Consider the following 16,167-nt stretch of genomic DNA (forward strand, 5'->3'; position numbering starts at 1 on the left):
AGGGGATTCTGCCCCTCTGCCCCGCTCCAGCTTGACCTCACCCAGAGCTCTGGAGACCTCAGCACTGGAGAGACTGCCTCTACCAGACACTTTCAAATTCTGTTTCTTTGTGCTTGGCCTCTGTCATGTGTAAACACCCCCCTCTCCACTCACAGTGGTGTTGTGAAAACAAGTTAATAACAGTTGGAAAACCCCTAGAACAAGCAGCGAGGCTCCCGGAGCACCTGCCTACCTCTGCAGGGGCTGCCAGGACCTGTGTGGCCAGCTCAGATAGAAACCAGGGACAGTGGCCATCATGCTTGCAGGCAGTGGCCAAGTCCTTTGCTCAGCTAGTGTCCCTAGGGCTGCAGCATTCCGCAGACACACACAGGACTCACCCTCAGAGCTCCCAGAGGCAGGAGCTGACAGCGTGCCTGGCCTCTCGTCTTGGCAGGGGCTTCTGTTACGTGACCTGACACACCATCACTCTGAATCACACACTCATTAAGGCTGGAAAAGACCTCCAAGATCATCAGGTCTGGCCATTCAACCCAACACTACCATGGCCATTAACCGTCTCCTCGAGTACCATCTCCCCATGGTTTTTGAACCCTTCCAGGGATGGTGACCCCACCACCTCCCTGGGCAGCCTGTCCCAATGCCTCACCACTCCTGCACTCAAGAAATTCCTTCTAATACCCAATCCAAATGTCTCTGATGCAACTTAGGCCACTTTCCTCTTGTCCCATCATGAGTTACTTGGGAGAAGAGACCAACCCCCACCTCACTCCAACCTCCTTTCAGGGAGTTGTAGAGAGCAAGAAGGTCTCCCCTCAGCCTCCTCTTCTCCAGATCACACGACCCCAGGCTCTTCAGCTGCTCCTCACCAGCCATGTTCCCAGGCCCCTCACCAGCTTCATTGCCCTTCTCTGGACCCGCTCCAGCCCCTCAATGTCAGGGCACCCAGAACTGAACCTAGTGCTCAAGCTGTGACACAGGTTTGCTCTAAGAGGACAATCACTATGCTTAAGGTAAAACTTGCTAAAACTTGTTGTGGTCCAACACCACCACACATGCAAACGTGTATTAAAGGCAGAGGGCAGCACCTTTCACCCCTGTCCTCAGCCACACACGAGGCTGTTGGGTGGCTCCGCTTCCACTCCTGGAATTACAGTCAGCACAGCCAGTGGAAACCAGCTTGCAGCATCTCCTGGAGCCTGGCCAGCCTGTGCACCGAGCTGGGGGACAGCAGGGGCCAGAAGGGAAGGGGCAGGGCTCCTAGTGGTGTGCTGGAGCTGGAGTGCTGCACCCACACATCATCATCATCACCTCAAAACAGATGGGACTGCAGCGCCACAGAGACCACATAATGACAATGTGTGGTGCAGGCACAGAGGGGAGGGACATGGGAACAGTGCATTTAGTAAACTATTTCCTGATACTGCTCCCCTCCCCTGAGACCTAAGTATTTGAAACAAACATTAGTGAGCAAATAAACTCCATCCTTCAAATCAGACAAGATGTTTCACAGAAGCATGTGAGTAGGAAGGAGCACCTGGAGGTCTCTGGCCAGCCACCTCCTCCCAGGCATGTGCAATCAGAGGAGGATGCTCTGTAAAATTTGGAGTATCACCAGCTATTGAGCTCCCCATGGCCTTTCTGCAGTCTCTTTCCTTTGACCACCCTCATGAGGGAAATCTCTTTTCTCTGTATGGAATCAGAAGTTGCCATGTTCCAACATGTCCCTGTTGCCTCTTGTCCCACCTCCCTGTGTGCCTCTGCAGAGTCTGGCTCCACCTTCTCCACCCCTGCCTGTTAGGCAGCTGTAGGCAGCAGCCAGAGCTCTCCTTAACCTCTTCTAAACCACCCACCATTAGATGGGGTGCAGTCTGACAGAGAGCACACGCTGCCAGAAGGTGCCACAACGAGCACAGCACCAGGATGCTGGCTCTGCAAGATGCTACTTGTCAGATTTGGGCAAAATGCACTGCAAGGAGGCAGGAAGAGCACCCTGAGGTGAAGTGATGGGCTGGAGCTCATGCAGGCAGCAGGCAGGCATCAGGGCCAGTCAGACCAGTCATGCTGGGCTAACTGCTCCAGTGGCCAGAGACACTGGTTTCCCCAAGGGCAAGGCAAGGGATTCCATGGCCAGAGTTTCAGTACCCAGGACTGACTGAACCCCCCCTCTGCTCTGCAGCCCCCTTGGAGAAACACGCTGGAAATGCAGCATTTTGCATCTACAGACAACTTCACAGCTCATCACACACATTTACCAGAGAAAACTCAGCTTGTCTGGCCTACAGATGGAGCAGGAAAAAAGCAAGGGAGAGCAGAGTATGGGGACATGTCTCAGGAGAGCCTGGAGGCAGCAATGATGCTGTGCAGCTCTGGGTGATGTTCCCTTTCCCAACAGCCAGAGCATCCTGTGGCAGCATAAACCCAGAGACTAAGCATGGAATGGGAAGAAGGAGCCTGGCAGGGCAGCAGAGAAGGGAGCGTGTCCTCCTTTGAGTTACAACAGATCTAATTCTGGACAGTGCTTTTACATCTCAGCTCAGTCTCTTCTAATAACAGCCCTGTCTGAGGTTAAGAGCAGATTTTTGTGTCTGCTTCTAGCAGTGCTAACGCTCCATGCTTAGAGCCACTGCCAAGGGCTGGGGTGTGCAGAAAGGCTCCTGCTTAGACTTGCTCCTGTGCAGACCAAGGTCACTGCTGAATCCTGCCCAACATGTTGGGGTGCAAAAAGTGAAAGGGGGAGTGGCTAGGACAAGTGGCCTTAAACTGACCAGTAGGGTACTCCATTCCACAGCCATCATAGGCAGCCTGAAGGACCACAAGGGTCGAGTTCTCTGCTTCAGTGGCCAGTGCCCAAGAAGGACTCTGGTCTGTTCTGCCTTCAATCCCAATCCATGCATTCTGGAATCCAGTTCCATAATCCAGCTCCTGTATCCAGTTCCCATCTGCCACAAAGTCCAGGCTGGGACTTGCCCCGTGCCAGCTCCCCAGCATCAGCAGTGACAGTGACATACTGCTATCAGGGGCATTGGGTTTGATATTGGGTTAGAGCACATTTGTACATTTTTCTGTTATTATTTTCATTAAAGCAGTTTAGTTTTCTTTTCCAGAAGTTTCTCTCCTTCATTCCCTTTCTCTTGCCCATTGGGAAGGGAAAAGGGTTAATAAGGAGCATCTCATTCATCTAGTGGCCAGCACAGCCCTAACCCATGACAGAGCAGCACACTTCCCTGCTGTCCTGCCTACTCGGGGCTCCATCCCCACCCGTGCAGCTCCTTTACCAACAGCACACAATGGTGACTTTCAGTTCCTGGGTTTGGTGCCCCCGTTCTGGCTTTGGGAGTCCTGCTTGGGAAAACCAAAGAGAAGAAGCCAAGCAGACAAGAGGAACTGTCCCAGTCACATTGGGCTTTCTTGCTACCTAACCACACCAGCTCTCCACCTGCCAGTGACCACTGAGAGTACAAACAGCTGGCCCACAGAACTGCATGAAGGAAATGGGCAGGCTGGGAAGCAGCTGAGGGAGAAGTGCACACGTGTACCCTGCAGCACCCAGTTCAGAAATGATGCTGGAAAACTGGCTTGTGGACGTATCACAGGTCTCCTGTGTGACCCTGGCTAGGTCACTTCACCTAGGCCTTGGTCTCCCTGACTGTACACAGAACGTGTCATGTTTACCTGTCACAAGGATTGACTCACTGATGTCTAAGGCACTTGGAGATCCTTGGATATGGGGAAAAAAAAAAAAAAAACAAACACATAATGAAAAGAACAAACCTTGGTGAGAGAATACCAACCAGAGAGAAGAGCCAAGACACGTGTGCTCCCACCCACCGACTCCACACAGCACGTGAGGTCCGTGGTGTTTATAACATGTAGTACAGACAAGGTGATCTTTCTACTGATAGAGATGGACAGGAGAAAGACACCAGAGATAAGTCTATCAGGGTATTTCTGAACAGTGTTCCCAAAGGGTCTCAGGATGAACTTGCTTCCACTAGGAAGGATCAATTGCTTGCTCTCGGAAAGACCACCCAAATACTGGGCAATACAGCTTTTAGGATAGAAAAAACACAGAAAATACTGGGCAATACAGCTTTTAGGATAGAAAAAACAGATGGGACAAGCTGTGATTTGCAAAGCCACCTGATTTCAGTAGCTCTGTGGCAGGCTTGCACGCTCCTTCTTCTTACCCTGATTCAGGGATCTTAGTCTTTCTTGCCCTAGGCTGACCAGCGATGCAGAGGGACAAGAAACAATGGAGCTGTCCTCTGCCCAAGGATGAGAAGAATGAGTGGAGATGAAAGCCATTCTCTCCCATATCCATCTAACTCCCCACAAGAGCTTTGGTCTTTTCCACTGGGATAAGTTTCAGCACCAGGCCTGACAGCAGCAGCCCTTGGCCACACAGTGGCTCTACACATCTTCACTCCGTCGTCTGGATGTACACAGGTACAGCCAGCATGGTGCAGGGGCTGTCCGAGGCACTCTGCAGTTCTGCCAGGGCCAAATTGGACGTGATGTTGTTGGGCTGCCCAGGAACAAGGTCTGAGTCAACAACTCCTGACCCACCAACCATGATGGACAGGACCGCGTCCGACTGCTGGAACGGTTCTTTGTTAGGGCCGCCTTCCGGGGGCCCTTCCCCAGCAGAACAGTCCTTCAGCTCTGCCAGAGCCAGCTGGCTGGGGGGGGAAAGGCCTGCCTTGTGCCCCCGTGTCACCCGCTTCTTCTGGGGCTTCCTGAGCTGCAGGTCCTTGTCCTTGGGCGAGCCCAGGCGGCACTTGTGGTCCCTCATGTACTTGTGGCGCGTGAAGCCCTTGCTGCAGGTGGGGCAGCGGTACTTGTAGTTGCCCGTGTGCGAGCGCTGGTGCTCCATCATGTGGGACCGGCGGCTGAAGGACTTGTGACAGTACTGACACTTGTGGATCTTCATCCCTGCACGGGGGATGAGAGGAGAGAGAGCTCAGTTACACACCCTGCGTCCCCTGGAGAATCTGCACCGGCCCAGCGAGGGCGGGGCAGCTTCAGCTCCTCTTCCGAGGAGAGGTCCTCTGACAAAAGCATGAAACAGCCACCTCCTCACCTAAGACACCCCACTCTTTTTCAGCTTGCTGATTAAAGCAAAACAAAAACCCCCCATGGTCTGAGACGTTATGCCAGGCAAATTTACAAGAAGGGTGAACAGCTACACCTTGAATGTCTGTGTTTAAGAAGGGCTAAAACAATAGTACTTGCCTCAGGTAAGAAGATTAAAATATCACCAGAAAAAAAAAATTGTCAGGTCATTGTGAAGAAAATGCAAAATGCTGTTAAACTCTGATTTATTTTTTTCCAGTGTACTTGGTAAGTAAAAAAAGGTTCCCTTTTTCACCCAAGTATGGGGATGTACAGTCTGAAACAAACCACCCACTGCACTGTCAGCACAGTCCCATCTGATCACACTCTGCAGGGCTTTGGACACAACAGGCATGAGAAACACCCTTCAGCTTTAACAAACATTTGGACATAAGTCCAAATGTTTCCTAATGCATGGGAATAAATTATTTGTCTTTATTAGGTTTGGGAGCTTCCTTGTTGGAATATAGAGAGAAGAGAACCAAATCCCAAGAGATCTCCATTGGAATGTGAGATGGTACTGGGAAGGAGCAGCCAGAGCACTTTGGATATTAATTTCATGGCAAACACTGAGAAATGCAGCTCTGCTTCTGCATCTTGCCAGCACACCCTGCCTGCAGATTTACACTGCCTTAGAAAACAACCCAAAGCTTAGACACAGCTCACTTAAACGGCCTGCAGCAACAGAGATCAAAAAAATCCAAAGCTAATAAATTACATTAAGAATTTAGACCTACATGTGGGAAACACTGTACCACATGCCATGAAAAACTGTCCCACAGAAAACTACACAGCAGCTGTGTGAGCTGAGCAGTGGATGGAGGGACATGGCAGGGAAAGCACCTGTAAGGAACATCCTGCACTTCTGTGGGTGTAAAGCACTTTCACAGTTTGCTGTTTCTCGGGGTTCCTCCTTCTGTAACACACTCCTGCAGCACCACAGCAAATACCAGCCACGTTAGTCCCAAGCACCAGCAGCACAGGCAGAGCAGCACTTACCTGAATGGGACAGGATGTGAGCCTTCAGCTTGTCAGGCCTGTTGAACTCTTTACTGCAGCCCGTGTGGCTTCTGTAAGAACAACAAATTCTGGTGAGCAGCATGAATCAGCTGAGGATCGATGTATAAACAGATCCTGGACTGTAAAGAGAGCCACAACCCTTCTTAGTAGCACCCAGATGGGTCTCTCAGTGCAGTCTCAGTAACAGCTCCATTATTTCAGCCCTTCTGGAGAGGGGCAAGAATTAAACAGGCTGCTACAGGGCCATACAATTTCTGCCAGACTACACATGGTCTGTGTCTCACTGTGAATGCTCAGCAGGTTCAAGGTTCCAGTTGGAGACAAATATTTTGGAATGAGGCACAAGGTGGTTGGAGCAGGGAGAAGCTAGTCAGTCTTGGCCATCTCAAAAGGCCCATGGCTGTGCCATGCATTTGACGATGCACCTTCTAAAGCTGGGTTTCTCTGGCTCATACATTAGCACCTATGTTGCCAAGTGCTTTTTGAGATGTGGCAGTCAGGGAGACCCCATCATTCAAGGCAACCTTGTGTTTTGTGGTCAAATAATACTCCCTCTCTTGCCCAGTGCTCCCCAGGTGCAGCCCTCCCAAGCAGGCAGGGCTTGATGAACTGAGATGGAATGATGCTGCCCCACAAGAAGTCAATGACAAAAAACTGGGGCTTCGGGGTTCCCAGTTCCAACAGCACAGAGCGTTCCTGCCTCCCCAAGTAGCAGTGATTGGCAGATACCCTAGGGAACGTGTGTGGCACCTGCAGGAGACATCTGCTCCATCCCAAGCCCCATCCCAACACCATCAAGACATGCTGTCATGCTGGAGAGGCACTACGTACGAGAAGGGACATTTATATTTCTTAAAAGGCTCATGGATCAGCATATGTCTCTTGAGTTTGTCCTTTCGATTGAAAGCTGCATCACACACTGAGCACTTAAAAGGCTTTTCACCTGGAAAAAAAACACAGACCAACAGTTAGGGAGAGTCCAGTCATGCAGGTCTAGTACATCCAGGGTTCACTATGGCAGCTCTGTCACTCTGCTCTGTAGACTTCCCTGAGCTTCCCTACTCCACCTGAAGGGTAAATGGATGTAATCCACACTGAGCACAGTGTCTGCTCTCCAGAATCAGCTTCCTCACCTTCTGCAACCACAGGCAGTGGGGAAGCCACCCCACTGCTAACTGGTGCAGCACTGGACATGAGGCTGAACCAAAACCATCCATCTCCTGAACCCCTGTTATGACAAAGGACTCATACAGTCACCTCTGTGACTCTGGTTCCTGGGAGAAAGGCCCGGGCATTACAGAGGGCAGCAAGGACTGTCACACAGGGATAACCAGCACTGTGGTGCCCGGGGAGCCCCCACCTGAGTGGATGTGGGCGTGCAGCTTGAGGTAGTGCTCCCGCCGAAAGAACTTCTTGCAGATCTGGCACTTGAATTTGCTGCTCCCGCCGTGCGTGGGGATGTGGCGGCGCAGGTACCTCTCACAGGGGAACACCTGGTGAGGCACAAAAACAAGGGTAAGGGCCAGCAGCACACATGGGCCATCACTGAGCCCACATGGGCATGGGAGCTGTGGCCTGTCTAGAAAGCATAAGCAGCTCGTGGTCGCTGATTTCTTGGAAAGGATGCGCTGAGAAAACCTTCAGGATGGTACAAGGAAAACGTGGATAAAACTTTAAAACAAAAACAAAACAAACAAACCAACAAACCACCTTAAACCCCCCCAAACCTTCTTAAGAAGCACATAAGCTGAAAGCTTGCTGCTGAGTTTTGTAACACCACATTGCTGAGGAACAGCTCCCCAGGTGGATGCCCAGTCTCCCACTGAAATCAGCAGAAGGACAGGCTGGGCAAGGACACACACCCTCCACACACACACCCCAGGAGTTACTACCTTCCCAGAGGGTTAACTGCAGTTTCTGCTTCCCAATAAGCTGTTAACAAATGCTCCCATCCATGGTCTTTATAAAGCTGGTACAAATGGCTCCTTTGGCTAATAGGGATACTGGGAATACCAAGCTAAAAGAATTCCTAATGAGGATGCTGCAAGCACATGAGGGGAGCAGAGGGCAGCCAGGGGTTCTGATACCCAGGACAGTGCTCTTGCATCTCCAGAGAACAGCAATATTACCAAGAATACAAACAGAAGTAAAAAATACTGCTGCAGATAATGGGCTTCCAAACCCCTGTGCTGCAAGCTGCAAGTCCCACTCAGGCTCAGAAGGGCATCTGTCACCTGGCTGGGGAAGTGGAGAGAAGGCAGGCAAAGAAAGATGGGTTACTAACCATGGAGGAGTGTGTTTCCCCTTCCTGAGCTACCTCAGTACAGAGTGCTCACTCCTTTCACTGTCCCTGCCCCCACTGCAGGATTTTCATTTCCTTTGCTATAAACAAAGGAGCAAGGGTCCAAATTTCAGTCTGGACTTCAAAAAGTAATTTATTAGAAATCAACCCCCACAAAATTCTGCCCCTCAAGCCCCCTCAGGGGCTGTGCTGAAGAAAGTGTTTCCAGCCAAAACCTACTTGGACATTGGCCCAGGCCCAGGCCCATCACTCAGACAGGTTTCTCTTGCCAAGGACACAGAGCAAGCATTCATCCAAAAGAGAGGAATGAGGGGAAACCCAAAGACCCGTGTTGTGAGAGATGAGGACAGTGATGGAGGTGTAAAGCTCCCACAGGACCCATGGCCAACCCTTCCAGCCACAGGTAGCCAAGCACAGCAGGTCAAAGGCACTGCCACTCGAAGGCTTCCCAAAACCAGCCTCACTCCTCCTGGGACACTTGCTTTGAAGGACTGAGGGTAGCAGCCTGGTGTGCAGTCCTGAGCTGCCATGGGAATGAGGGAGGTTCCCTGAGAAATTCTGTTCAGCAAACAGGACTCAGGAGAAAAGCCAGCACCGTGGGGAAGAATAAACTCTGGTGAGGGGCCAGAGAGCTGGGAGCCAAGGCTGCAGCCACCTCGGTCTGAAAAGCTCTGAAAAGCATCTAGTGAGCCTGCCAGTCTGTACTGAGGTAGGAAAGGAGAGGAAAGGAAGCCAAGTGTTCCCATGCCCCTCAGAGCCCTAGCTACATATGCAGGACCAGCTCAGGCAGCAGTCAGCACCCACCTTCTGGCAGTGAGGGCAGGGGAAGTTGTGCGTTGCTGTCTGCAGATGGTGCTCCAGGGCCTCTGGGCTGGAGTACTTATTTGTACACTTCACACATCTGAACGTGGAGAGAAGGACACAGCCTGTGAACAAGGTTAGGGCCAGCAAACCCCACACCACAGGCAGAGCCCAGGCAGCACTGCTCAGCCCACCCACCAGCAACCTTCCAGGTTGGTTTTTGACAGGGTCAGCTTGGTGCAGACAGTAACACCACCACCCAGGTGCTGAAACCTCAGCAACCCACATAGCCAGATCACACTCACACTGAGCATTCTTCACAGGGGGGAGATGCTGGAAAACCAGGTGAAGAAGCCTTTAAATGGCTAATGCTCTTCCACACAGATTCCCATGGGAGCATCCACATTGCCTTCTCATGGAGATAAGGCCTAAGTAATGACTTCACCTTACTCAAAACACCTTCTTCCATCTCCACTGCACAAGGACAGCAGCTCCCAGTGAAAGAGCTGGGAGTGAGGTCACAGCATGCATCAACAGTGACAACAGAGGCACTCACACTGTATCTGCTGTGAAACCCTTTTTCCTTAGATTAGGTTAAAACCTCCCCAGGTGTAAGCAGAGCTCTGATCTCAAAGATCTCCACTAGCAAGCTGTAGGATGTAGCTCTTCAGTGCAAGTCTAACTAGAAATCATGGTAGCAGATATTTATTCCATGAACTTCCTAGGTGACTTTGGTTATCTCCTGGGCTTCTTACCCCTCTCTCCATATCTCTACAGGCATTTCAAAAGCTCCAGAGAGCTCTTTGTGGAAGTCTTCCTCTCCCCCTCTACACTAGCAGAAAGTCTGTTACCTCTCCCAGGTAACAGACCCTTTCACAGCAAAGGGATAGAAGACTTTTTCTGGGCACAACTTCTACTGCCACACTCCCTTTGCAGCAGGTGTTTAAGAATCACAGAAAACAGGCTGGGAAAGGGCTTCCCTGGGTCTCTTGTCAGCCCAGTGCAGGTTCAGCTGTGCCCATCTCCCTTTTCACTGATGATAAGTGAAAGTGAAGGGACCTTCCCATGCAACTGATCCCAGCCTTTGTCTTTCCAAAAGGTTCCTTGCATTCCAAGTGCTTGGCCCTAGCAGCCCAGTGGAGGCTAGTGGAGTGCCCAGAAGAACCATGGCTGCTGAACATGCATCCCCCTCTTCCCTCCAGCATCCCCACTGCTCTCAGCCAAGCACACTCTGCACCCACTCACTCCTACAAGCCTTGTGAGCACCGATTGCTACTGTACTTGTACACGGCCACGTCCTTCTTGGGGCTGTGCTGGGGCAGCAGGCTGTGGGAGTACTGGTGGACGCCCAGCTCATACAGGGAGGGGAAGTCCTTGCTGCAGACGTGGCAGCGATAACTCAGCTCTTCCTGGTGGCTCTTGATGTGCTCAAGGAAGGACTCCAGCTTCTGGAAGGTCAGAGCGCAGGTCTTCACCACGCATTTGTACACCTGGGAGAAGCAGCAGTGACTGGAGTGGCACACCATGGAAACACAGAGGGAGAATCCTCTGCCAACAGAGAGTGGCCCTCCTTTTTGGGGATTGTTGCCACCAGGTCATTTACAGAAAGGGACCACTGCCCCTTACACCACTGTGCTGGAGAACAGCTGAGCTGATGTTAAGAGCAAAGCAGCACTGTGGTTCCCAGGGCATCCCACCATGGCCAGAGCCACATCAGCACTCAGTCAGGGCACAGCAGTGAGACCCTGCCCTGCACTCCAGCAGGACACAATGTGGTGTAGAACGTCCCCTTCCCCTCCTTCCTTCTTCAGAGGAAGGGTCTCTGAAGTCATTAAAGAACAGTGCAGAGCAGCTCAGAGTCAAAATGTGTCTGACAGCTCCCAGTGAAGACAACCTGCCAGGAGTTAAATGTTCTGCAAACACAGATCCTCAGGGCACTCCTCCAAGAAAGCAATGTGGCTGAAAAAGGTGGTGGTGGACACCTGAAACCACTCAAGGGGGTGAGACCACAACACTCCAGCAGTGATTGTCCCATGACCCGAGAGCTGCTGCCTACTCTGAAAACTTTAGACTTTGCTTCTTTTCTATCCACCCAAACCTGCTTGACTGACTTCTCACTCAGCAGGGTGGTGGCAGTGGAGCAGGGTGGTGGCAGTGGAGCTTTTCAAAGCCACCCAGACCGCAGAGCTGCAACCCAGACGTGCAGAGAGCTGAGCTGCATAGGAAGCATTAGCAGCTTCCCAGGGCAAAAGGCTCAGGACAGACTCTGGAAGCCAGTGCACTGTACGAAGCCCATCCCAACCTCCCCATGGCCACATGAGCCCTACCTGCTCATTCTTGTGCCCTGTCATGTGTGACTTGAGCTGGAAATAGGTGTTGAATTTGCTGGGGCAGAACTGGCACTGGTAGGAGCTATCAACCAAGACAACCTGCTTGGCTTCCAGCTTGCCCGCCTCGCCCTCATCCAAGGGGCTCACATCTTTGGGGGGTGGTGCAGGGTTCCTTGAGGGCTGAGTCAAACCTGGAGAAAGGAAGAGCAGAAGTCACAGCCTGCCGTGAGACAGCTGCTCTGCAAGCACTAAGACAAACAGACTTGGCTCTGGGTCCAGGCTCTTCCTTTTTTCCAAGGAGATTCCTCAGATCAGACAAATCTCACCTTCTAACAGGTAGTTTTAAATTTGTCTACAGATTATTACAGGTGCTGACTACTCCATCTTCCTCTCCTTAACCCATTCTCTTTTCACAGACATAACTGTGCTTTGTGGAGCAGTCAGCAGAACAGGCCTCCACCACTGGATCAGAGCCAGATTTACTCCCATCTCTGGCTGCAGGCAGGAGGTAAGATGCAGCCAGTAGCTCCCAGTCCTGTCTGCAGGAAGCAGCTCCAGTGGGACCTTGTCCTCGACGTGACATTGCCACTGCCCTCCCTCCCCTCCTACCAGGGCTGAGGTCACCAGCAGAAAGGGTGTCCAGGCACCATCTGCCAGCAAGGAGGTCTTCTCTGCATCAAGCATTTTCAACTGGCCACCAGGGCAGCCAGTTATGACCTGCACATTGCAAACAATCCAGAGCACCAGGCTGGGCTAAACCACTGGCTTGTCTGGCCACTAGACTGGAGCTGTCAAGTGTGGCTTGTGCTCTACCAAAACTGCCCCTGGCAGTGAGGGAGAAGAAGGAAGACACCTCACCCTGCCTGCATGCACATACTGGCACAGAGTTGAGCCCCTGAATGCACCATGGCTGGGGCTATGGAAGGATGCACCCGCCAGCTGGAGTCAAGCAAACGTGACCCACTCCTCTAGTGTGTGCTGCTAAACCCCACAGCTGGAACACAAGCAGCACACGCAGCTCCTGCCTCCCCTTGCTCCCCCCTCCCTGTGTGGAGGTGCAGGGACGTGTAGACTCCTCACACCGCTGCTCTGCCCCATGCACGTGCCACCCCCAGGCAGCAAACCTGAGCTCTCCTCGTCCTCTGGCTGGCTGGGGTTCAGAGCCATGACCTGCACTGTGATGGAGTTGCGGGAGATGGTGCACCCCAGCCCTGGAGGCCACACCTTATGGGTTTGCATGTGCTTCTTCACGTTGGACTTCTGGGCGAAGGCTCGGCCACAGACGATGCACTGGAAGGGCTTCTCGCCTGTGTGACTGAAGGCAGAAGGCCCTGTATCAGCAGAGGGCAGAGAGGAGACAGCCCCAGGCATGGACCACGGTGGGCTGGCTACTGCAGGACCATGCTAGGCACTCTGCTTGGAAGACCAGCACCTGGACCAGCCAAATAAGAGCTTTGAGAGCTGATTAACAGAAATAAGTGTGTTGTGAGAGGCCTGGGGAAACGAGCTGGGTGCACAGAGAAAACACGATTTGGGGGTGACAGAAGATTAAAGAAGAGGTGGGAGAGGAAAAGAGCTCTGCAGCAACATCAGGGCATTCACTGTCAGAGTCTCCACACGGACCTTGGGGACCCCATCACTTTCTCATGGGTACAAGCCTTTCTTCCCTGTTACCCTCCCTCCGCTGCACATGTCTCTTTTAGTTTGCAGCTCCCTGATCTCCCTGGATTTGTTCTCCCCTGTCTACAGCAGAAAGGCCTTTCTAGCCTGCCCTTCTGCTTCAGGAGAAGGAGCAGACACTAACACAAGGAATACATCATGTGAAGAGTCCAGGCTGGGAAGGGGAGTGAAACCACCACTTGTTCCTTCTCATCTGTCCAGAGTCCAGGGGGAAACTCTACAGATTTCATCTGCTTCCTGCCAGAGAAAAGTTCTCTTACAAGAGCTCCCTGTACAGACTCTGAGCCTGGCTTAGTTTACTATTACAAGAACACACAAAGGCTGCAGCTTGCGAGGGAGGGAGCACAGAGGAAAGGACAGAGGCAAGTAGTGGAGGTGACACTGCTTCAGTGATCAGATGCCAACAGGCTTGGCTTTCAAAGTCTCATCAGTGAGGAAAACAAGTCTCCATCCAGTCCACAATCAACAAGATTACATCCATGAGGCAGCCCTCACCATAGCCACTGGGAAGAGGGTCTCCTGGAGGCAGGAGATGAGGGATTGCCACCCAGCACAAGCACAGGCTCTAAGGCATGACAAACACAAGGTCTAGAGGACTGTGCAGACTCCCTCAGCAGAGCTGTGCCCACCTCCACCCCAGCCACTCTTCTGTGCCCGTTACCTTCTGATGTGCTGCTGCAGGTCAAAGTTCTTAGTAAAGGCCTTGTCACAGTAAGTGCATTTCAGCTTTGGGGACTTGGGTTTGCCTGAAAGAGCACACATAGGAATGAGGTCATGGAACACAGCCCTGTCCCCTCTCTGTGCCACAGGGCCCTCACCCCAAAACGTGCCTATTCAGGATGAAGAACAGAGGGCTTGTGAAGGGGTAAGATCTGCCTGGCCAGACTGCAGAGAGGTTATGGGCACACACATGTATTTATTGTAGCCTAAGCTAACTCTGGACATACTGAAAAGAGCAGTAGTGGAGGGGGCACATCAGAGAAGCTGTAGGTGCCCCCTCCCTGGAAGTGTTCAAGGTCAGGTTGGATGGGGCTTTGAGCAACGTGGTCTAGTGGGAGGTGTCCCTGCCCAGAGAAGGGATCCAATGCTCCTCCAGGGCACACCCCTGGCCTGCCTCCCCCAGGGGCACGTTTTCTTCCTAGACACTCAAACACACAGCAGGGGTGGCTCTGCTGAGCCCTTGGGAAGAAATTCTTCAGGGCCACGCCCACCTAGCCCACCAGCCTTGTGGCTGGGCAGACCTCCTCGGGTTAACACAGCCCAAGCTCTAGCACCTCACTTTGCAGGATCTCCCTATTTTGGGTGCGATGCAATAAGCACAGAGCTGCAGAGACCTGGCACAAGCTTGCCCAAGCAGCAGCACAGTGACAGTCCTTTCACCTGTGCTCAGAGGTGACAGACAAGAAGCCCATCCACACTTTCACCAGCTTTTGACAGTTTTGTGCAGGCATCACCCTCCTCCTCCAGCCAGTGTCTGCTGGCCTGCTTGACAGGCCACCCCAGCACAGGCACAGTGGCCTGCAGGCTAAGGCAGGGCACACAGTCCCAGGACACTCACCTTCCTGCAGCCCGCTCTCATTCTTGCAGCGCTGACTTTTGGGGGTGGAGGTGGAATCAAACCCAACCACACTGCCTCCTCCTGCAGTCAGAGGGGTGGGACCACTGGTGCTCTTGGACTTGAACCCCTGCTTCCCAGGGCTGTACACAGGAGGAGAAGGGTACACAGGGCTCTCCACACACTGGCTGGGTACCTGTGAGAGTGCCATTTATCAGTGGGGACAGGTTTGCTGCACAGAACATTGCTGTGCCCCAACCTCCATCTCCAGCAACACTTGCCACAGCAGCCCATCAGTCCAGCTAAGTCTTCTGCCTCCTGCCAAACTGGTCAAACTGGTGGTTCACCTGTCCAGCAACGTGGCTCTAACTAAAACTAACACCCTGCGCAGTGTGAAACTCTCCTGCTGGACATGATAAAGCATCCAGCAGGAACAGGACAGCAAAGAAATGCTCTGAAGGACCTGTCTAGTCCCTCATCTACATCTTATGCCAAGAAAAGTTTCTTATCCCTCCAGAGCAGGTTACCAGAACATTCACCACTGACCCTGTAGGTTCAGACCAGCCCTGAAGGCAGCTGTCTCCAGGCCCTGCTGCCTGCCCTGGTAGAACTGCAGCAGGAAAAATAAGCACAAAAAAGCTCCAGTTGTTGAAAGCCCCTGCTGGCTGCATCAGCACCAGTATTCAAAAAGGACACTTGGAGAAAAAAAAAACAGAAGCATCAGCCTGGGGTGACATTGTTTGAAGGTGTTTCTGTTGCCTACTCTATGTATCCAACATCCCTGTCCATTTCTGACCACTGACACGTCCAGGTCAGATGCCAGCTGCAAAGATAAGACCAACAAACCTCTGTCACAGCCAGTACTTTCTGTTGTGAATGGCTAAACTAACATGGACACTGCCAACAGCTGACTGGTAAATCCACTCCTGCCCGTGCCTCTCTTTAGGGAAAGCTGCCCTCTTTAGCGAAAGATGCCTCGTCGAGCTCACTGATATTTAGACTGATTTCCTCTCTCTATGTAAGCCTGCTGTGCACAGTGTGGTGCTCTCTACCTCTCTGGGAGGTGAGCCCCTGACCTCAGCTCCCTCCAACTCCCAACACCTGCAGGTATTCCTCAACCACAGCAGACACTCAGGTCTCCTAAACCTGTCCCAGTCAAGTCTTTCATCCCTGTTAACCGTTTCTGCTGTTGCCAGAATCCCCACCAGCTTCCTGACATCTTCTGTTCAGCACCTTCTCCCAAAGGAAACAGTAACTGTCAGTCTAACACACCTTCCCAACCTCTAACCCTGCATTTCTAGCCCAGGCGACCCCCGAGGCCCAGAAGGTCAGAGCTGCCAGGTTGAGCCTTACCTCCATGGGCGGGT

The 16,167-nt window shown here is 52.3% G+C and overlaps 1 protein-coding gene across 1 annotated transcript; it reads right to left on the reverse strand.

Moving 5' to 3' along the window:
* Positions 1-4,318: 4,318 nt before the first annotated feature.
* ZNF341 (zinc finger protein 341) lies at positions 4,319-16,159 on the reverse strand. The gene is made up of 11 exons (XM_008941434.1): positions 16,154-16,159; positions 14,804-14,996; positions 13,907-13,991; positions 12,690-12,880; positions 11,563-11,756; positions 10,517-10,725; positions 9,239-9,335; positions 7,493-7,625; positions 6,964-7,075; positions 6,112-6,182; positions 4,319-4,932 (listed from the first exon to the last, which is right to left on the reverse strand). The coding sequence occupies exons 1-11, from the start codon at positions 16,157-16,159 to the stop codon at positions 4,421-4,423; spliced, it is 1,803 nt and encodes a 600-aa protein (XP_008939682.1). The 3' UTR covers positions 4,319-4,420.
* Positions 16,160-16,167: the final 8 nt, after the last annotated feature.

Source organism: Merops nubicus, unplaced genomic scaffold, assembly GCF_000691845.1.
Source record: "Merops nubicus isolate BGI_N331 unplaced genomic scaffold, ASM69184v1 scaffold12850, whole genome shotgun sequence".
In the NCBI taxonomy this organism is placed as follows: Eukaryota; Metazoa; Chordata; class Aves; order Coraciiformes; family Meropidae; genus Merops; species Merops nubicus.